The 23,017-nt window shown below is 42.7% G+C and overlaps 1 protein-coding gene and 1 pseudogene across 1 annotated transcript in view; one reads left to right on the top strand and one right to left on the bottom strand.

Annotated features, from left to right (window-relative positions):
* ARL3 (ADP ribosylation factor like GTPase 3) overlaps nucleotides 1-23,017 on the top strand; it is a 36,198-nt gene that overhangs the window by 6,377 nt on the left and 6,804 nt on the right. Inside the window, exons 2-5 of the mRNA XM_032313938.1 lie at nucleotides 451-594; nucleotides 6,693-6,809; nucleotides 18,993-19,043; nucleotides 20,576-20,761. Of these exons, the coding sequence (XP_032169829.1) occupies nucleotides 451-594; nucleotides 6,693-6,809; nucleotides 18,993-19,043; nucleotides 20,576-20,761 (498 nt within the window). The remainder of the gene's footprint in view (nucleotides 1-450; nucleotides 595-6,692; nucleotides 6,810-18,992; nucleotides 19,044-20,575; nucleotides 20,762-23,017) is intronic.
* LOC116573692 lies at nucleotides 13,271-14,449 on the bottom strand (annotated as a pseudogene).

Here is a 23,017-nt window from a genome sequence, read left to right as displayed (position 1 = left end):
GTCCGTCTAATAAGTACCAGGCATGGTGAGAGACCAAAGCTATAACTTCAGTCTAGGAGTGAATACACTGTAGGAGAAAAATACAAGAATCAATTACCTATAGTCTGATAGGATGCGTGCTCTACTCTAAGTGTGTATGAAAGGCTTTAGGAATATGAATTGTAGTGCACACTCCCAGAAGATTGGGGGTGACTGCTAAACTAGATTAATAGGAGGAACAGGAATAAGCCATGCTATTTATTGAGTTGCTAAATTTGCTGAAGTATTTCTGCCAAAACTTAGGAGGAGGAAGCAAAAGGAATAAATGACATTGAGCAGGAAAGTAATACTGTGAGCTCTCCACAACCAAGAACCTTTTTCAAGGAGATATTCTCAAGAAGATAATCTGGTATCTACTAATGTCAAAGTCAGTGCCCCAAAAGTAATCTCTCTTCTTCACGGTTGTTTAAGGGCTTGCTCTCAATTTTGCGCAAATTGAAAAGTGCACCAGACCAGGAGGTGAGGATCCTTCTCCTGGGCTTGGATAATGCTGGCAAGACCACTCTTCTGAAGCAGCTTGCATCTGAAGACATTAGCCACATTACACCTACACAGGTAAGCGCTGCCCTGGCCCCAGGTGCTTATGTGACATATGGAAAGTGATCATAGCAATATGGAAGGCAAAATGGGAAATACAGTTTTGTCCACCCTCAAGTTTTGCTACTGAGAAAAGTCTATACAATTTAAAAATCATCTAAGATTTCAAAAAGAAATCAAGAGATTCCATAGCTATGAGGTACTTAGAGTAGTCAAATTCATAGAGACAAAAGTAGAAAAGGGGGCTGGAGACAGAGGGGATTGGAGGGGTCTGCTTAATGGGCACAGAGAGTCAGTTGTAAGATGGAAAAGTTTCTGTGGATGGCTGCTGGACGGTTGCTCAACAGTGTAAATGCACTTAGTACTACTGAACGCTACTCTTAAAAATGGTTAAAATGGTAAATTTTATGTTATGTATATTTTACCAATTCTTTTTTTTTTTTAAGATTTTATTTATTTGACAGTCAGAGATCACAAGTAGGCAGGGAGGCAGGCGGTGGGGGGGCGGGGGGGGGGGGAGCAGGCTCCCTGCTGAGCAGAGAGCCCGATGTGGGACTCGATCCCAGGACTCTGGGATCATGACCTTAGCTGAAAGCAGAGGCTTTAACCACTGAGCCACCCAGGTGCCCCTATTTTACCAATTCTTAAATAAATCATTTAAATAAGCATGTATAGGGGCGCCTAGGTGGCTCAGCTGGTTAAGCGTCTGGCTTGGGCTCAGATCATGATCCTGGACTCCCAGCATCAAGCCCCTCATCGGGCTCCTGCTCAGCAGGAACTCTGCTTCTCCCTCTGCCCTTCACCCCACTCATGCTGTCTCTCTCTCTCTCTCCCAACTCAAATAAAATTAAAAATAAATAAATAAGCATATATATATTCAAGACACAATTAATTCCCTCAGCTCTAAGTGATTACTTTGAAAAAAATAGCTTAATCTTCTCATAATGAAATTAATATATGCAGAAAATACAGAGAAGGGGCACCTGGGTGGCTCAGTCCGTTAAGCATCTGCCTTTGACTCAGGTCATCATCTCAGAGTCCTGGGATCAAGCCCCACGTTGGGCTCCGTGCTCAGTGGGGAGCCTGCTTCTTCCTCTCCCACTGCCCACCCCCATGTCCCTTGCTTGTGTGTACTCGCTCTCTCAAATTAAGTAAATAAAATCTTAAAAAAGAAAATACAGAGAGAATATAAAAGAAAAAACCAGAGTACTATGAGAAAAACTGTTAATATTTTAGTGTATATTTTTCAGACTTAATAAATACAAATATATATGACTTTTTAATTTAAAAATCACATATATTTTTTAATCCAGTCTCTTGGCTAGGGCTAATCAGCAAAATACAAAGGAGAAGGCAACAGCGGTGCTGGCAGTGTGGAAGTTGAAAGACAAATCTAAGTGGAACCAACCCTCCTTCTTTAGACCTCCTTCCCAGTAGGAAAGCCTGAGAAAGCTTGACCTTTGACCAACCTGTCGGGTTTCCTAACTAGAGGACAGCCCGGTTGGTCTTAGTCACTTTAAAGTGTTTGAGCATTAGAGGTTTTAGCAAAAGCAGAGTTTTTTAAAGCATTTTCCACCACTATACTGTGATATGAGTTTGGTGTCAGGTTTGAATGGCTGTGCTGGTGTGTGTACTTCACAGCTTGTGAGTCTTACTGATCTGCAACTTTTTGCAGAAAAGTCATTTCAATTGCTACCAAATGAGCAATTTTACAGCTTCTGAGCAAATTTAATGTATAGCCTAAGGAGGAGCAAATTACAGTAGTCTAGCCTGGAAGGGCTAAAAACACATATTACTGTGTCAGGATTTCTGCCAGAAAAAGAAAAGTCTAGGGTTTTTTTCTTTTTAATTGAGTATTAGCAGTAGGCTGTATCTCTTAAGAGTACCAGTAAAATGAGGGCATCCAGCACTGTGAACATGGAAATGAACTCTTAGGTAATGGACTCAAAGTTCCAATTCTAACTTTCAGGCTTTATTTGGTATGTTATAGGTGACCTTGTTATTATATGATGTCAAGTTTTCGTATTTATTCTTTTTTAAAAGATTTTATTTATTTATTCGACAGAGAGAAAGAGATCACAAGTAGGCAAAGAGGCAGGCAGAGATGGGAGGGGGAAGCAGGCTCCCTGCTGAGCAGAGATCCTGATGCAGGGCTCGATCCCAGGACGCTGATATCATGACCTGAACAGAAGGCCCCAGCGCCCCTCTTTCTTTTTTTTTTTTTTAATTTATTTGAGAGAGAGCGAGCAAGCATGTGTGCAGGCTGGGTGGAGGGAGGGCGAGAAGCTCAAACTCCCCACTGAGCACAGAGTCCAATAGGAGGCTGGATCTCATAATCCTGACATCATGACCTGAGCCAAAATCAAAAGTCCAATGCTTAACCATTGACTGAGCCACCCAGGCACCCCTTTTTCTAGTTATTTTTAAGTAGGCACTACACTCAGTGTGAACCCAACAAGGGGCTTAAACTCATGACCCTGAGGTCAAGACCTGAGCTGAGATCAAGAGATAAATGGCTGCTTAACCAACTGAGCCACTCAGTTGCCCCCATATTTATTCTGTAAAAACAAGCCTTCAGGGTGCCTGGCTGACTCAGTCGGCAAAACATGGGACTCTTGATCTCAGGGTTGTGAGTTTGAGCCCCACATTAGGTGTACAGATTACTTAAAAATAAAATCTTTAAAAAAATTTTAGGAAAACAAGCTTTCATTGTGTTTTGTTTTATATTAGAAGAAGTAGGAGCACCTGGGTGCCTCAGTAGGTTGGGTTTCTGCCTTTGGCTCATTGAGCCCCCCATCAGGCTCCGTCCTCAGTGGGGAGTCTGTTCCTCGCTCTCCCTCTCTCTCTGTGTACATATGCCCTCTCTGTCTAGCTCTCGTGCTCCCTCTCTCAAATAAATAAATTAAATCTTTTAAAAAAAAATAGATCCTTTGTTTCTATGCATGTATGTGATAGGTATATTTAAAGATTTTATTTTCTTTTTTAAAGATTTTATTTATTTTACAGAGAGCATGAGCAGAGAGAGAGGGAGGGGAAAGAATCTTAAGCAGACTCTGCATTGAGCATGGAGGCCCATGTGGTTGGATCTCAAGCACCTGAGATCATGACCCCAGCCAAAACCAAGAGTCAGATGCCCAGCCAACTGAGCCACCCAGGTGCCCCTAAAAGATTCTATTTTATTTAATCTCTACACCTGACATGGGGCTCAAACTTAAAACCCTGAGATCAAGAGTCGCATGCTCTACTGACTGACTCAGCCAGGTGCCCCTATGATGGGTATATTTAAAATAAAAAATAAAAATGACAGGTGCCTGGGTAGCTTAGTGTGTTCATAGTCTGCCTTCAGCTCAGGGCATGATCCCAGGGTGCTGGGATCAAGCCCCACTTCCAGCTCCCTGCTCAGTGGGGAGCCTGCTTCTCCCTCTCCTCTTGCCCCTCTCCCTCATGCTCTCCCTCACTCTGCTCTCTCTCTCTCTCAAATAAATAAAATCTTGGGGCACCTGGGTGGCTCAGTGGGTTAAAGCCTCTGCCTTCAGCTCAGGTCATGATTCCAGAGTCCTGGGATCGAGCCCCGCATTGGGCTCTCTGCTCCACGGGGAGCCTGCTTCCCCCTGCCCACCTCTGGCTGCCTCTCTGCCTACTTGTGATCTCTGCCTGTCAAATAAATAAATAAATACATCTTTTTAAAAAATAAATGAATAAAATCTTTTCTAAACAAGTAAAATAGGGGCACTTGGATGACTCAGTAGTCAAGCGTCTGCCTTCAGCTCAGGTCATGATCCTGGGGTCCTGGGATCTAGCCCTGCATCAGGCTCCCTTCTCTGCGGAAAGCCTGTTTTCCCTCTCCCACTCCCCCTGCTCGTGTTTCCTCTCTCACTTGTCTCTCTCTGTCAAGTCAATAAATAAAATCATAACAAAATAAAAAAGTAAAATAAAAATGACTCATAAAGAATATACCATATTATCATTTTCACTGAATAATATATCCTGAACATCTTTTTACATTGTTAATGTATGTAAATACTTATGTAATACCCATCTCTAAATGCTCGCACCCATTATTACTTCCTTCGAATAATTTCTTAGATTTGTCGGTCTGATGACTTAATAGAATTTTTTTTCTTTTTTTTTTAATTTTTTTAAATTTTTTTTTTAAAGATTTTATTTATTTATTTGACAGAGAGAAATCACAAGTAGATGGAGAGGCAGGCAGAGAGAGAGAGGGGGAAGCAGGCTCCCTGCTGAGCAGAGAGCCCGATGCGGGCCTCGATCCCAGGACCCTGAGATCATGACCTGAGCTGAAGGCAGAGGCTTAACCCACTGAGCCACCCAGGCGCCCTAGAATTTTTTTTTTTTTGATGACTTACAGAATTTTTTTGGATGACTGCAAGAATTTTAAGGCAGTTGACACATGTCAAATTCCAGGAGTTACTCTTACTCATCTCCTCCTTCATTCTAGATTTGACATTATTGGCTTTGACATTTTTTTTTTTTTAAGATTTTATTTATTTGACAGAGATCACAAGTAGGCAGAGAGGCAGGCAGAGAGAGAGGAGGAAGCAGGCTCCCTGCTGAGCAGAGAACCTGATGCGGGGCTCGATCTCAGGACCCTGGGATCATGACCTGAGCTGAAAGCAGAGGCTTTAACCCACTGAGCCACCCAGGCGCCCCTTGGCTTTGACATTTAATATTGTAGTTAAGTGTAGAATTTTTAAGCACACAAAAGTGGTTTTGTCAACGAGTCAGAATGAAGCTGCCTTTTACAAAATAAGCTGAAGCCACTTCCCTTTAGAGTTCTTCAACTTCTAATTTGTTCAGTCGTCGGCATCTTACAGGCACTGGAGTCAGCATCGTCCCCAGGTATCCCCTATAGTCTGTTTATCCTCAGTGGCAATTGGGTAGCAGTGTTCCTGCGCCGTCACACTGTGCCTTATCCTTCTGCACGAGGCGAGTAGTACTGGCTGGCTGCCAGATGGGGCAGCCCCAGGCCCACTTCACTCCAGTTATCCTGGATGAAATGTCACTTCTGTGGTAGCAAGCTGTTGATTGGATTTTTCAAGTCCTGATTTCACTATATCCTTCTCAGAAAAAGATTTATTTTTTAATTACGGCTCGTGAAATGCCTTCTCTCCAAACCCCAGAGGTCTTGTTAATTTGTTTCTCTCCACACCAACTCCCAGCTCACAGTTCCACCTGCCCCTGATTTGCTCACCTTCCTCAGAGTTCCACCTTGAGTCACTGTCCTGAAAATGAATACTTTCAAGTTCATCAGAAATGCTTATGAAAGAACAGTGGCCAGTGCCTGCTTGTTTATTTGCATCACTTCCTATAACTGAGGGCCCCACTTCAGAGTTTGAACATGCTGTTCCCGCAGGCCATCCCTTCCTCGTGGGGCTAAGAGCCCAGTTACAAATCGGCTTCTCCCATAGCATCGTGACTTCAGCTCCCTCCTTTTCCTGATTAACCCATACGAAGAAATTTCTTAAAGAATCCTATCTTCCAGATTGTAGCTCTTGCTTCTTTTTAAATTTGGAATTTATTCTGTTCTATTTAGGAGTCTTCAGATTCAGCTTCTGTTTTTGATAGTTAAATGTAATAATCTGTTAGTGTTGATCATCAGAACTATTCTCATTCCAAGTTGTCCTCGGGTGTGTATGTGTGCACACGTGTGTGTGTGTGCATGTGTGTACACTTATTACAGAAGGTGTCATGTTAGCCATGACATTAATATTGACTCCAAACCCAAATATAGTAAGTGTGTAGAAACACATTTCTTTCTTTCCTATCATAACAGACTATTTTCAGTATTACCAGTATCACATTTGGCAGAGTATCTCACAACTAATAAATAACATAGCTGTAAAATATAACTTTGTCAGAACTATGACCTCAGGGATGCCTGAGTGGCTCAGTGGGTTAAACCTCTGCCTTCGGTTCAGGTCATGATCTCAGGGTCCTGAGATTGAGCCCTGCATCAGGCTCTCTACTCAGTGGGAGCCTGCTTCCCACCAACCACCCCCCCACTGCCTACCTGTGATCTGTCAAATAAATAAAATCTTTTAAAAAATTATTATCTCAAAACTTAATAAAGCTTGGTGTTTTTGCCTCTGTTTCAGGGATTTAACATCAAAAGTGTACAATCACAAGGTTTTAAACTGAATGTATGGGACATTGGTGGACAGAGAAAAATCAGACCATACTGGAGAAATTATTTTGAAAATACTGATATTCTCGTAAGTACTCCTTCTGATGTACTAATTCATAGTCTTTTCTACAGTGTGTGAGGAATATTAACACTGTAATGTTCTTTCTTGTCAGTAATTCCACTGCTTAACATGAGTCACTATGAATTTAGGGCTAGCAGGAAACTACAGATTGTGAGAGAGAAACATCTTTGTATAATTTGTATATGAGTTTTGCTTTTGCTAAGTACAGCCTTGTGCCTGCACTCACCTTGACAAAATAAAGTATTAATTACCACAGTGATTTGAACATCAAAAGGGAAATCAGAAGATAGTGCCACTGACTTCACCGTCCCAAGGAAATCAGTAAGAGTATCCTGAAGAGGCAAGCAAGATGATGAAGGTCCTGGAGATAATGATGCATAAGGAATGGTTGAAAGACAGATGTTCTTCCCAGAAAAGAAACTTGGAATTGTTTTCAGTTGCTTCAAGAGCTATGCTAAGTCAGAGAGTTGTGCCTCGTCATGAATAGTTCTAGAGGACGGAATGAGGCAGTCTGGGGAGTATTAGGTGGCAGAGTTTAACTCAGCATAAGAAGTCTCCTATCATTGTCACTGTCCAAAAGTAGAAGCAGCTGCCCTGTGCATGGGGGACTGATTCTCTGGCTCAGACAGCATTCGTTCAGGAAGGGGCCGAGATCTTAGCTCCCAGCCCACTGTCACTTTCTGGACGACTACTGTTTCGGAATTCTTGGAGATTTCACCTATCCTCGTACTCCATTTCTCCAATACGTGAGCCTCTCAGTTCATCCACCCTACCTTATGTACTTTGTGTCATGATCATGGCCTAAAACCAGGGGGTCTCATGAACTTGGGGGGGGCAAAAAAAAAGCACTGCATATTATTTTCGTTAAACTCTACTGGAAAGTTTGCATTTACTACAATTCTGCCCACAGACAAGGAACTGCCATAAAGTCAGCCATATTGGTGCCTTCATTACCAATAGAAACCATCTTGCATTTCAAATAACTTCACTCTCTGCTTTTGCTTCCTATGTGTCTTTCTACTGGATCATTCTATGGGCATGCACATAGCCTGTGGTTTTTCTTGTTTAAAAACAAGAAGCTCTTGCCCTGGCTGGATATCCCATCCAGATACAGTCCTAGTCCTCAGTTTCTTTTTAAAACAAAACTCTGAATTTTCTGAGCTCTCTGTCTTCACTTCCTCCTCCTGTTCTCTCTTGAACCGTCCATTCAGACCCACGAAGAATTCCGGATTGCTAAGGTTTTCCATCGTCCTCTTACTTGACTTAGCCATGCAGTTAAGGAAGTCAGTGTTGCGGTCATTGACACATTATCTTCCCCTGTTTTCCAGAATACCATTCTTTTTTTTTTTTTTTTTTTAAGATTTTATTTATTTATCAGAGAGAGAGAGGGAGAGCGAGCGAGCACAGGCAGACAGAATGGCAGACAGAGGCAGAGGGAGAAGCAGGCTCCCTGCCGAGCAAGGAGCCCGATGTGGGACTCGATCCCAGGACGCTGGGATCATGACCTGAACCGAAGGCAGCTGCTTAACCAACTGAGCCACCCAGGCGTCCCTCCAGAATACCATTCTATCTTGGATTTTCCTCTTATCTCACTGGCTATTCTTTCTCAGTCTCCATTGCTATTTTCCCCCTTGTGTCCCTCCAGATGTTGGAGTGCTCCAGAGTTCAGGCCCGTGCTTTTCTTCTCTAAGTTGTGGCTTAAGTGACCTCATCCAATTTCAAGGCATTGATTACCACTTACATGCTGGTGAATCCCACCCCGTTATCTCCAACTGGAAACTCTCCCCTGAACCTCATTTGATATATAGCTAGCTGCCTATTTGACATCTCCATTTCAGCAGCTAGTAAGTCCCGTCATCCTCAGCGTGTCCAGAACCAAATTCCTATCTTCATCCACCCTTCGCCAGACCTGCTTCTTCTAACTTCTTCTCAGGAAATGACAGTTGCATTCATCCAAAAGCATTGGAGTCATCCTTTTCTTCTCGCTCCCCATCTCTGACCTATCAGCCAATCTTGTCAGTTCTACCTTTAGAATAGTTCCAGAATCTGACCACTTCTTTCCCACCCACTGCTACTGTGCATTGATTTTTGCAGTGTCATCCTGTCTGGTCTCCTTGCTTTTGCCTTTCCTCCCTAACGTCTCTTCTCAGTGCTATATCTATAGTGATCCCATTAACACAGAAGTTTCCCATCTCAGAATAAAGCCAAAGTTCTTACACTGGCCCCCTGCCTTCTGGCTTGTCTTACCTGTCTTCTCATTCCCCTCTTTAACTTGGTGCCAGCCACACTGACCTGCTTGCTGTTCCTATAGCACTGGCCTAGTCCCACCTCAGGGCCTTGGTCATTGCTATTTACAGTGCTAGGATGCTTTTCCCTTAGATATCCTCATGGCTTATTCCCTCACCTCCTTCAAGGCTCTGCTCACATGTCACTTTACCACTGAGACCTTCTCTGATTACTATATTTAAAATTGTGACTCCTATCCCTACCCTTCTGGCACTGTCATTTTTCTTTGCTTCTTTTTTCTTTTCTTTGATCAGATCTATTGGTACTCATCACCATCAGAAATGGTTTTTTTTGTTACCCTCCTCCCCCAGAATGTAATGTCTACAAAGACAGGGACTTTGTTGTCTTTGTTTTGTTTTCTTTCAACTTTTGTATCTCCAGTGCTTGAAAACATGCCAAATGAAATGGACAAAAATGTGTAAGATATACTGTGTTAGAATTTAAAACTTCTGCTCTGAGAAAGACACTATTAAGAAAATTAAGAGATAAGCCAATATTTGAATAAGAGATATTTGCAAATAAGAAAATATTTGCAAAACACACATGGGATAAAGTACTTGTATCTAAAATATACAAAGAGGGGCACCTGGGTGGCTCAGTTGGTTAAGCATCTGATTCTTGATTTTGGCTCAGGTCATTATCTCAAGGTTGTGAGATCAAGCCCGTCAGTCTCCACACTGAACATGGAGCCTGCTTAAGATTCTCTCTCCCTCTCCTTTTGCCCCTCTTCCCCTAAAATACACACACAACACACACACCTCTTAAAACTCATAAAAATCGGGGCGCCTGGGTGGCTCAGTGGTTTGGGTTGCTGCCTTCGGCTCGGGTCATGATCTCAGGGTCCTGGGATCGAGCCCCGCATCGGGCTCCCTGCTCCGCAGGAAGCCTGCTTCCCTCTCTCTCTCTCTCTCTGCCTGCCTCTCTGCCTACTTGTGATCTCTGTCTGTCAAATAAATAAATAAAATCTTTAAAAAAAAAAAAAACTCATAAAAATCAATAGTGAGAAAACAAAAAAAAAACAATTAAAAAGGGGACAAAAGACACCTCACCAATGAAGATACACAGATAAGCTTATTTAAAGGTAATCAACATCTTAGGGAACTGAAAAACAATGAAATGCCATTACATACATACCAGAATGGCTAAAATCCAAAAAACCGATAATATCAAATGCTGACAAGGAGGAAGAGCAACAGGAACTTCTATTCATTGCCCGTGGAAATGCAGAATGGTACAACTACTTTGGAAGACAGTGTGCAGTTTCTTACAAAACTAACTATAATCTTACTAAACTGTGTGATCCAGCAATCACTCTAATCTACCCAATTAGATGAAAACTTATATCCACACAAAATCCTGCGTGTGAATGCTTATAGCAGCTTTATTCAGAATTATCAAAAATTGGAAGCGACTGAGATGTCTTACAGTAGGCAAATGAATAAACAAACTGTAGTACATCTATATAATAGCATATTATTTCTTGATAAAAAGAAATGAAAAAAAAATTTTTAAGGGGATCTCAAGTCACAAAAAAACATGGAGGAAACTTAAATGCATATTACTAAGTGAAAGTCAGTCTGAAAAAGGATACATCCTTTCTTTTTCCAACTATAAGCCATTTTTAAAAAGGCAAACTATAGAAATCGGTAAAAATCTCGGGCACTTGGGTGGCTCAGATGGTTAAGCCTCTGCTTTTGGCTCTGGTCATGATCCCAAGGTCTTGGGATCAAGTCCTGCATCGGGCTCCCTGCTCAGCAGGGGGTCTGCTTCTCACTCCCCCTCTGCTCTCCCTGCTTGTGTTCTCTCACTCTCTCTGTCAAATAAATAAATAAAAATAAAATTTAAAAAAAAAAAATCTCTACAAGTAAAAAGTTAGTGGTTGCCAGAACTCTAGGGGAGAGTGGACGGATGGATGAATAGGTGACATTCAGGGGGCTTTTAGAGTGACGAAACTATTCCGAATAAAACCATAAGGTGCATACATGTTAGTACAGATCAGTCAAAATCCATAGTTTAGGGGCACCTGGATGGCTTAGTGGGTAAAGCTCTGCCTTCGGCTCAGGTCATGATCTCAGGGTCCTGGGACCAAGCCCCACATGGGGCTCTCTGCTCGGCGGGGAGCCTGCTTCCCCCTCTCTCTCTGCCTGCCTCTCTGCCTACTTGTGATCTGTCAAATAAATAAAATCTTTTTAAAAAAAAATCCATAGTTTAAAATACAAAGAATGAACTGGATGTATCACTCACTATTGGTTCATGAATTGTGAGGAGAAGTGCACCACACTAAAGCAAGAGGTTACTGGGGGAGGTAGATGTACAGAACTCTCTGTGCTGTCTATCCAGTTATTCTGTAAATAAAAAACTGCTTAAAAATTGAAGTGAAGGGGGAAACACCTGGGCGGCTTGGTTAAGCATCTGCCTTCAGCTCAGGTCATGATCCCGGGGTGTTGGGATCGAGTCCCACATCAAGCTTCTGTCCTGTGGGGAGTCTGCTTCTCCCTCTACCCTTCCCCCCTGCTCATGAGCTCTCTCACTCTCATTCAGATAAATAAATAAAATACTAAAAATATTGGTTCAGGTCATGACCCAGGGTCCTGGAGCCCCGCATCAGGCTCCCTGTTCAGCGGGGAACCTGCTTCTCCCTCTGCCTGCCTCTTCCCCTGCTTGTGCTCTCTCTCTATCTCTCTGACAAATAATTAAATAAAATCTTTTTTCAAAAATTAAAGTGAGTTAGGGACGCCTGGGTGGCTCAGTTGGTTAAGCAGCTGCCTTCGGCTCAGGTCATGATCCCAGCGTCCTGGGATCGAGTCCCACATCGGGCTCCTTGCTCCTCATGGAGCCTGCTTCTCCCTCTGCCTCTGCCTTCCACTCTGTCTGCCTGTGCTCGCTCTCACTCTCTCTCTCTCTGACAAATAAATAAATAAATAAAATCTTAAAAAAAAAAAAAAAAAATTAAAGTGAGTTAATTAAACTGTAGATTGAAGTCAAATCATTACCCTATACACCTTCTACAGTGCTGTATGCCGATTATACCTCAATAAAACTGGTGGGGCTGGGCTATAGATTTCTCATGCTTTCTGAGTCAAGAGTTAGGGAAAAGCAGGTGGCTGAGAGAAGTAACAGTTCATTCTGTTCATCTGCTGGATTAAGGTACTTTGAAAGAAATACCCAAATAAGAGGAATATAGAAAGACATTAATGACCATGAGGCTCAATAAGGAGGCCTCAACCTTTCTGGTCTACTTTTAAATCACAGGCCCTAACACCTTGAGGGGAGAATGCAAGGTAGTTGTAGTATGACCCAGACTCCACATTTCTTACTAGCTGAGAGTGCCCAGGAATTTTCAGACACTCCAGTAAAAGTCGGTCTGAGCTACCTGAGAGGAATTTCTTCCCACTACCTTAGGCTGCCGTTCCAGACAGTGTTTTGGATTCCAGGTTACCCTTTCATTATTTTCTGGAGCCGTTTGAGATTAAACAAGTCTGGGGGTGCAGCTGAATCCCCAGAGTTAGATTCTAAGGCCTTGTGGCTCAGCACTGTCTGCCAGTTTTAGAAGCAGCTTGGAGTGGCAGTGGGTGATGCATTATATTAGTTTGTCTGTATTTAATAGTCTTTCATTGTTGGTTGAAAAGACCTATTACCCTAGTCTCCACACTGCCTAGAAGAGCAGGGTTGAAGCTCGATACTTTTAGTTACCTGGTTAACTCTTTCCATTTATCTCTAGAGTGTAAAAAGAAATTCTTTCTTTTTTTTTTTTTTTTTTGGAAAAACACATTGAGCCTGGTGATCAGATATTACATTGAGCAGTCAACAGCATGAATGCAAAAAAAATAAATCTACGTTAAAACCCTCTGTTGGAATGCTTTATACTTTCCGTGGAACAGAAACTGAAATAACCTGTTATACAATTAGTCACAAATACAGTCCTCGAGTTTTTTGCCCAGGCACAGGAGTATTGTCTAAAACATGTCTTCAGGGACTCCTGGGCGGCTCAGACAGTGAAGCATCTTGCCTTCGGCTCGGGTCATGATCCCAGGGTCCTAGGATCGAGCCCCACAGCTGGCTCGCTGCTTTGCGGAGGCTTCTCCCTCTCCCTCTGCCTGCCACTCCCCCTGCTTGTGCTCTCTCTCTGTCAAATAAATAAATAAAACATGTCTTCTTTGTAGCAGCAAGGCCCTGCCACCACTGTGCTTGGCTGAGGTCACAAATCTGTTGTAACCTATAGCTTCCCTGTCACTTCTCTGGCTCTCCTCTCCTGCTCAGCTTTGTTTCCTGGCAGTCGTGACAACCCACTGCCACTGCCATAGCCACTGCTGCTGCTGGAACTGCCACAGTCACCTTGGTTTCCTGGTTTGGCAAAGTATTGGCCTCCACCACTGTAGAGGCCAGAGCTTTTGCCTCCAAAATTTCCTCCTTTCGTGAGTCTAAAACGTGAGGACTGATTGTTATAACTGTCAGTGAATTATTACCAAATCTTTTAGAGCCGTCCCCACTGCCGCCATAGCCACTACCACCTCGACTGCTACCAATGCCACCTCACCCACAGAAGTTCCCTCCATGATCAAAGTTGTCATTCCCACCAAAACTACCTCCATCACCATCACCGTAGTTTCCAGAATCATTTTAGCCTCTTCGGCTGGATAAAGCACTAACCATCTCTTGCTTAGACAGGGCTTTCCTTACTTCACAGTCATGGCCATTCACATTACGATGTTTTTGAATGACAGTTTTATCTACAGAGTTATGGTCATCAAATATTACAAAAGCAAAGCCTCTCTTCTTGCCACTACCTCAATCATGATTTCAGTCACTTCTGCTTTCCATACTGTTCAAAATAATATCTTGGATGATGTTCTCCAGTGTCTTATTTGATGCCACCAACAAATCTTTTTCACACTTAAGTGGGCACCAGGCCTTTGAGAATCTTCTCTTGAGACAGCCCTGTTTGGTTCCATAACTCTTCCATCCACCTTATGTGGCTTCAAGTTCATGGCTGCATCCATCTCTTCCACTTTGGCTTCCATGACAAACCCAAAGCCTCTAGAGCCCTTGGTGTTTGGATCTCATTACCATACAGCCTGTAAGCATTCCCCATGGCTCAGGATGGCTCCTCAGACTCTCATCGGTTGTTTCGAAGCTCAGCCCTTTGATGAAGAGCCTCCACAGCCCTCCAGGCTCTTTGGGAGACTCTGACTTAGACATGACAGCGGTGGGAGGGGAGACTTTAAAGATGCTTACTTGGCGGCGCCCACGGGCAGAAAAAAATAATCCCAAGAAATTCTCACTTTAGAACAGGTGTTGACAAACTGATCCAGCCTGCCTCCTATTATTATGTAGCCTGTGAGCTAAGAATGGCTTTCACATTTTTAAGTGGTGGGGGGGGGGGGTCAAAAGAATCAGATTTCATGACACATGAAAATATTATGAAATTTAAAGTTCAGAGTCCATAAATAAAGAAGGTTGGAACACAGCCACGTCCACTTGTTTATGGATTTTCTATGGTTGCTTTTGGACTGCAACAGCAATGATCAATAGTTAGGAAAGAGATGGTATAGGCCACAGAGCTTAAAATACTTACCACCTGACCCCTTACAGAAAAAGATTGACAAACCCCAGTTTTGAGCATTAAATGGTTCTCTAGAGGTTTGAAAGAGTCAAGGCAACTCCGAAAAGTGCCAGTCGTTCTCAGGGAAAACGATATTGAGGACAGCCGACTTCAGCTTTAATAATTTGGAGGAAATGACTAAGAAATAAAACTTGAGGTGTCATAGAAGGGAGGGGAGAGAATGTCTTCCATTTCTCTTAGACCAGAAGATAACAGCTTTTTGATAGATTAAAAATACAAAGTGTTTCAAGATATGGTCATATTACTTCTAAACTCTGTTTACTTTATTATCAGTTTTGTGTTCAGATGCAACATAATATAAACAGATTAACTATGTCGTTTCCATATCCGAAGTGTAGAACACCCAAGTGAGGTAGATCTCAAATAGTCATCTCTTGTATGATTTCCGTGATGTCACTCACACTTGAGCCTCAGTACTTCTAGAGCACAAATAATTGAAAACCACGTTACCCAGAAACCTCATTTGTTAGTTTCAGCTTCCTCTTAGACTTTTGCTGGAGCTGCCATATCAAGCCCACTTGTAAGTGTCATCCTTCTTTATCTCTGCCTACCCCTCTTGGGGAAAAATACTTAGGAGCAGTAAAATGGCCAAAAGGTGGCAGCAGGAGGGAGGAGGACCAGAATCAAGAGGAGAAACAAAGAACCCTCCACTCACATGGTTGGATGACTATCTAGTCTCTGGATAATCTACAGTTGATTGAACTTTCCTCAAGAAAAAATACTCTTGTCTAGCTCTTCCTCCCCCAACCAAATAAAAATTTCAAAGCAACTGCCACGAAAGATATGAATTGGCTTTGCTTAGGTAAAGCATCATTCCGAGTGCCATGGATTATAACTTCATTTTAGAATAGCTTTATGAAACTTGATTTTTGAAAGTCCACAATTTTTTTAAAGATTTTATTTATTGGGGCACCTGGGTGGCTCAGTGGGTTGAGGCCTCTGCCTTCAGCTCGGGTCGTGCTCCCAGGGTCCTGGGATTGAGCCCCGCATTGGGCTCCCTGCTCTGTGGGGAGCCTGCTTCCCCCCACCCTCTCTCTGCCTGCCTCTCTGCCTACTTGTGATCTCTGTCTGTCAAATAAATAAAATCTTTAAAAAAAAAAAAAAAAGATTTTATTTATTTATTTATTTGACAGAGAGAGAGAGAGAGATCACAAGTAGGTAGAGAGGCAGGCAGTAGGGGAGGGGGATAGCAGGCTCCCCGCTGAGCAGAGAGCCCGATGTGGGGCTCCATCCCAGGACCCTGAGATCATGACCTGAGCCGAAGGCAGAGGCTTAACCCTCTGAGCCACCTAGGTGTCCCAAAAGTCCATAATTTTTAAAAAATATTTTATGATTTAAGTAATCTCCACTCCATCTTTGGACTTGAACTCACAACCCCGAGATCAAGAGTCACAGGCTCCACCGACTGAGCCAGCCAGGTGCCCAGTCCATGTTTTAGGATCAGTCAGAAACACTAGAAATGTTTAACTTTCCCTGATAGTTTCAGAGTGGCTTTTTTTTTTTTTTTTAAGATTTTATTTATTCATTTGAGAGGGAGGGAAGGAGAGAGAGAATGATCGAGCAAGAGCACAAGAGCAGGGGGAGGGAGAAGCAGACTCCCTGCTGAACAGGGGGCCAAATGTGGGGCTCAATCCCAGGACCTGGGATCCTGACCTGAGCTGAAGGCAGATGCTTAACCGACTAAGCCACCCAGGTGCCCCAGAGTTTGTTTGTTTATTTTCATTAATACTTTGTTTTTCGATAAAGTTTCTAAAAAAAATTTTTTTACTTCACTAGATTAATAGCTATTACAAAAAAAAAAAAAAGAGATAGGTTAACCTTTTTCTCAGCTATTGACCAGAAGAAAACAGATCCTTGGGTGAAAACATGAAGACACTAGATAGCACTGGCTTGGCAGGTGACAGGAAGAAGAGAATGCCACTGCAGAAAAACAAACTTGTGGGATCACCAGAGATTGGCTTGTCTCTGTCTTGACTTTTTCACTTGGCCCTTATAATAAATGGGGCTGTTGTTTTACAGACTCTCTCCTAGAATTATTGAATAGTAATTTTCAAATTTTATACAAGTTATGTGAGAAACATATTAAATGATAGAATTTATGTGCAGTTTAGGAAGATCCTCTTTTTTAATCTTTTTTTTTTTTAACTAAATTCTACCCCCAACATGGGGCTCAGAATCATGACCCTGAGATCAAGAGTCACATGCTCTCCCAATAGAGCCAGCCAGGTGCCTCCTCCGTCTAAAACTTTTAATGAAAATGTTTCCATGAAATTTCTTGTCAAAGCAATAAGTAGCAAGTAATTTAGCAATTTTAAGTTAAAAATGTCTTCTCATTCACCTTTGGACTCTCGTATTTGGTGATCTTTCTTGTCTGTCATTAAACCACCTTTCTACTCCTCCTTTCTCTCTAATTATGTTTTGTCATATCAAACATCAATTTCTTTTTTTTTTTTTTAAGATCTTTATTTTTATTTGTCAGAGAGAGAGGGAGAGGTAGGCAGAGGGAGAAGCAGACTCCCCACTGAGCAAGTAGCCTGATACAGAACTCGATCCCAGGATCCTGGGATCACGACCTGAGCCAAAGGCAGATGCTTAACCACTGAGCCTCCCAAGCATCCTATTTTGTGTTGTTTTTAAGTGAATATGCTCTTTTAAAAGAGTATTTTCATAATACCATTAGTTTAATAGCAATTTTAAATTCTTTAAAGAAAGTTTGCAAATTTGATAATTTTTAAGAGTAGCAACTGGGAAAACATTTAATATGTTGTTCAATGGAAAAAAAGGGGGGGCCTCCAAGGGGCACCTGGCTGGCTCAGGGTCATGAGTTTGAGTCCCACATGGGGGTACAGATTACTTAAATAAATAATATTTTTTTAAAAGGCTGACAAAATTATATCTATAATTTTCTTTTTTAATTACGAAGAAGAATTAGAAGGGAACTTTCACAAGAAATTAAAATAATTAATGTGTTTGAGTTCTATAACTATAGACGATTTTTCTCCTTTGGTCTTACTTCATTTCCCTTATTGTTATTATAGGATGTTATTTATGCAATTAATAAAATTCAGGGATGGGGAAAAAAAGCTTGGGATTTATAATTTACGGTGACTCTTGAGACTTCTCTTATTTCTGGCAAAGCCTATGCCCTTGCTATCTCCAGTACTTGATCTTAACCTCCCAGGAAGCCTGAGAAGGTGGGAATGGAATGGAGATCAGGGAGTCTCCTACCTTGGCTCCTGAAGTCAGCGTACAGTTAATACTTCAGAATGTACTTTCAGAGCCTTGATGCTCCAGGACTACAGTATTTGTAAGTGCCTCGAGACACCATCCCTTCCCGACAATTTGGGAAGCAGAACAGCAGAGTGCTCAAGAGCACCTGTGGACTTTACTCCCAGGTAGGCCTGAGTTTGAATCCCACGCAGATGCCTGGGTGAATCCCAGTCTTATTAGAACTTGGGCAGAGGGGCGCCTGGGTGGCTTAGTGGGTTAAGCCTCTGCCTTCAGCTTAGGTGGTGATCCCAGGATCCCTGGGATTGGGCTCCCTGCTTAGCGGGAAGCCTGCTTCTCCCTTTCGCACTCCCCCTGCTTGTGTTCCCTGTCTCACTGTCTCTCTTTATCAAATAAAAAATAATTTTTTTTAAAATAACTTGGGCATAATACTTAATTTCTTTGGCTTATGTTTATGTATAAAATGGGAAAATAATGAAATCTCTCATAAAGTCATAACGAGAATTAATAGAGTAAATCTGAGCAAGAATGTTCAGTGAGGGGCGCTTGGGTGGCTCAGTGGGTTAAAGCCTCTGCCTTCGGCTCAGGTCATGATCCCAGGGTCCTGGGATTGAGCCCCGCATCGGACTCTCTGCTCCGCGGGGAGCCTGCTTCCTCCTCTCTCTCTCTCTGCCTGCCTCTCTGCCTACTTGTGAGCTCTGTCTGTCAAATAAATAAATAAAATCTTTAAAAAATAAAATAAAATAAAAGTAAAATAAATTTAAAAAAGAATGTTTGGTGAATACATAATAAATATTCCTATTTTTATGCTTCTTGGCTCTCCTGACATCTACTTTGGAGCTTTGCTGGAAATATTTTCTGGGCAGCCCCCTTTAATCAATCCATCAATCAATCAATTAGTGTATTTTGCATCCAGGGATGAGGTAAGAGTTTTCAGCTCAGTTTCCGTTTGTTGTGCTAATGAGAATCTGCTTGGGGATCCTCTGCTCCTTCTGCAGAAGCTGCCCTGTCTTCTCTGTTTATTAAAGTAACCTTCTCCTTTTACTTTACAGATCTATGTAATTGACAGTGCAGACAGAAAAAGATTTGAAGAGACGGGTCAGGTAAATAATTCTTCTGTTGAGATGTTTTCCAAATAACTAGGTATTCATTAATCTACCCTGTAAATGTATGAGAGCAAAGGAGGCATTTTTTGTTTAACCTTTGCAGTTTAAACAAAAAAGTCGTTCTGGCAAGCAAGCAAAAATAGCAGTTGCCCAAAAAATAAATAAATAAATAAATAATAAAAGGTTCCCTTCAAGGAAATTAGTTGAGAGTCCTTTAAACTATTTTTTTGATAACAGCCTTTTAGTTTTAGTCAGATAAACAAGATATAAGCAAATGGAATTTACCACCATGCTCAAAAGTTCAGGTTTCTTCCCAGGCCACTTAGAAATGAACCCAGAGGAACAATTCACTTGTCATTTCTATGCACATTTTCAACAGCCGCTTAATTGATCCAAGGGTATCTCTGAAAAATTTGAAGGGATGGGAGGAAATATGCAAGCCAAGACTAAGCCACCCTTGTTCCCGAGCCAAGAGATAGACTTTGAACCCAAATATGGCTTCACACGCACAGTACATGTCAACATGATTACACGGTGAGATTTGCGTACATGGTTTTAAAGAGAGAAGCAGTGGACATCACCATTTTACCCAGATGGAGTATACTGATAAGAAGCAAGGAGTAGAATGACCTCTTTAGAGAGGTGTGCAGGGGCTTGGCCTGTCTCCTCAACTGCCACAGGTGGCCTTCCAAAGGTAGCATTCCCCATGTTTATGTCCCCTTTCCCTGAAAATTAGTTTGAGAGCTCCTTTCCATACCTCGATGACTTCTGTATCATCACTCAGGTGAAGCAATGCCAAACACAAGCTTAGAGGTAAGGGGTGTTAGTAGGATGATATGCCTCTTGAACCCCCAGTCCCCTTTGACAGCTCAGGTGTCCCAAGCAGCAGAAATGTGAGTTGAATAGGGAAGAGGTGGGTCCCCATAAGTAAATACACACCATCTCCTATGCTGATTGCAGACGGAATTAACATACAGCTAGGACCCCAAGCAATAACTGAATATCAGACACTTGGACAGACAGACTAAAGATGGTTATTTTAGGGTGTGAGTTTGATGACATGCATTGCACGTGCATGCATGGTTTGAAGGTACAGATTGATGAAGCAGCATTATAATCTCCAGAGTCATTGTTATTTTCAGTGTAAAATGTGTGTGTCCTATTTGTGTGTGCGCGCATGCATTGAAAGTCATTTGCAGATCCCAACCTTGAGTAAGTTTTAAATCTCTGTCCACAACGTATATTCTCCTTTGAACAGTGTTTCTGAGGGTATGATCTCTGCATCCATGGCAGAGCCATTTGTGGAGTGTGGCCCTTGGCCCTACCTCAGACTTTCCAAATTCAGCATCTCTGGGGTAGGCCCAAGAATCTGCCAGGGAATTCTTCCCCAGGCTCAAGTTTGAGAACCATTGCCCTTAGAAGTTGCTAGTTGATCAGCTTAACACTTCTGTGTTTTTCTAGTTGGAAGTACATGGTTAAATATCATAGATTTCATCCTTCCCTTCCCATCCATTCCCAAAATGATCCAGGAACTAGCTGAATTACTGGAGGAAGAAAAGCTAAGTTGTGTGCCAGTGCTCATCTTTGCTAACAAGCAGGATTTGCTCACGGCAGCCCCTGCCTCTGAAATTGCAGAAGGACTAAACCTGCACACCATCCGCGACCGCGTCTGGCAGATCCAGTCCTGCTCAGCTCTCACGGGAGAGGGCGTTCAGGTGAGATTACCAGAAGGCTTGGTTACCTGGCAACATGGCACCCAACCAACGTAGTCTGTCTCCTTGGTTGAGCTGAGCTAGATAGAAAAAGATATGAAACCAATAGCCTTTGATTGGCAGACGAACCGCTCCAGGATGTGAAAGGCATGGAGTTTGGTTCTTCTTTACTTAGCAACCAATCTGATAATCATTAACTATTCCAGGAAAGCAGCTGATGAACCACCCCACGCGAGGGACAAACTACCCCCCTGGGTAGGAGGTCAGAACAGAAGACCTTCGAAGATGCTTTCTAACTAGGATTCTTTGATGACTGGGTTGGGGGTTTTGTGTTGTGTCTAATATTATGGATGCTAAGTGCTTGTGCTCCCAAGGTAACAGCCGTCAACAGTCGTGCACACCAGTTATCCTAGAAGTGTTTTGATTTTTCTCTTGGCTAACTCCCCTGCCCTCAGGGCTGGTGTCTCTTTCCTGCTACTTCATGTTGGTCTCCCACCGGGAGGCTTCTGCTGACAGAAAGCCCCATGCTTTATACCAAGGAACTATAAACCAGAGGAACAGTCTCCCCCCTCATTTGATATTAATTTAGGGCAGAAAATGGTTGTATCCCAGCTACCTGAGAGCCTGCATCCTCAAAGAATGAGAAACCCTTTCAGCTCTGATGCTTCCCGCCAAGCAGCCTCGAACCAGCTGACACGTGGGGCTACTTCTTTATTCTGGAGCCTCAGCATGCCAACATGCCTCAATTTAAACATCTGGTGTACCTGCCAGGGAAGTGGCCCGGTGCTTCGAGAAGCAGACAGTCCTGCTCCAGGGTGCTAGAAGGGGATTAGCAACATCTGAAGGGACGGAGTCTTCCCCCCACTGCCATATGGCAGATGTCAGAACCACATGGCCAGTTTGCTTGTCTCCCAACTTGGTTCGGGCGATTTGCTTCTCCATTTTTGTCCTGCAGCCTCTTTCCATTTCCCTTCTAATGCTCTTCGTCCCTCTCTCCTAAGACATTTGACATTGATTGGTCTTAAAACTGCCTGACTGCTTTTATCTCAATCAAATAATCACTTCCAAGAATTATCTCAGTTGTTCCATCTGTTTGCCGCTTTGGCTTTTTTCTTTTTGTTACACAAACAGCTGGAGCCTGCTTCTGTGCTTGGCCTCTAGATCCGAGTCCACACTGGCCTTGCGCCTCCTCCTCCAGGCTCCTCAGTACCTGCACCCGCAGAAGCTCTCGGTGCACGTGTGCGCGTTATGGGGCTCTCAGGTAGCCAGAGAGGTGCTCGGCTGCGTCCCCAGAACAGCTGGAGCTTTGTGGGTCTCTGTGAGGTTTAGGTTCAGGAAGGGTCAGGCCTTTGTATTTCCTTCTGTCCTAGACTCTGGCTATAAAAGTAATATACTCTCATTGTGAATCATATACAAGTATATAAAACTAAAAACTGAAAAGTTCTTTCCTCTCTCCCCTAATCCCACTCGACAAAGGAACTGATCACACGAGTAGTTTTTTTCTTCTCAAGCCTCCTCTCTAAAATTGCAGTCACATATGTGATTATATTTCTACCAGGTTTCAAATTAACTGCATTTTTCAGCTTAATTTACAAGCTGGTCCAACGAGTATACTACAGCCCAGCATGTTTTTGATAGGTAAACTCTCATCTTTTTATTTAGCTTCTCACTTAAAAAAAAGAAACCCAAGTTTTGCCTAAGGCAGCTCCCTGGATTGTGCATAAAATGGTATTCATGAGGCCTGAGGTTATTTTGGTGAGGAGGCGGCCCAGGAAAGGATAATAGCTTTCTTGTGTTCGTACAAACTACTTCAGGAAGAGGATTCTGCTTCTCTAAATGGTTTAGAACACAAACACAGAAAGTAGAGAACAGGGGTGCCTGGGTGGCTCAGTTGGTAGCGTGTGGGACTCTTGATCTTGGAGTTGTGAGTTTGAGCCCCATGTTGGGTGTAGAAAACTTAAAAAATTTTTAAAAAGCAAAGTAGAAAATGTCTTGAGTTGCAGACTCCAAAGGTAGTACTAGAGAAAATACGTGTTTTGTGCATACTCCTGAGAAAAAGGGACTTGACAGCTCTGTAATCTTCTTCACTGGACTAGAGTGTTGAAAGGAAGAAAAAGCAAAGCTGAAATTAACAGTGAGGCTCTTGTTTTCTTCAGCCAGCCTTAGGGATGTCAAAAGGAGGGCTAGAGTTATCTAGAATCAGCATTTACAGTGTTGGCATTCAAGTCAAGGGTGCTTCTTCAGAGGAGCCTGGAGATT

Source organism: Mustela erminea, chromosome 14, assembly GCF_009829155.1.
Source record: "Mustela erminea isolate mMusErm1 chromosome 14, mMusErm1.Pri, whole genome shotgun sequence".
In the NCBI taxonomy this organism is placed as follows: Eukaryota; Metazoa; Chordata; class Mammalia; order Carnivora; family Mustelidae; genus Mustela; species Mustela erminea.
The sequence above is the reverse complement of the archived record's forward strand: the minus strand, read 5'-3'. Positions and strand labels throughout refer to the sequence as shown.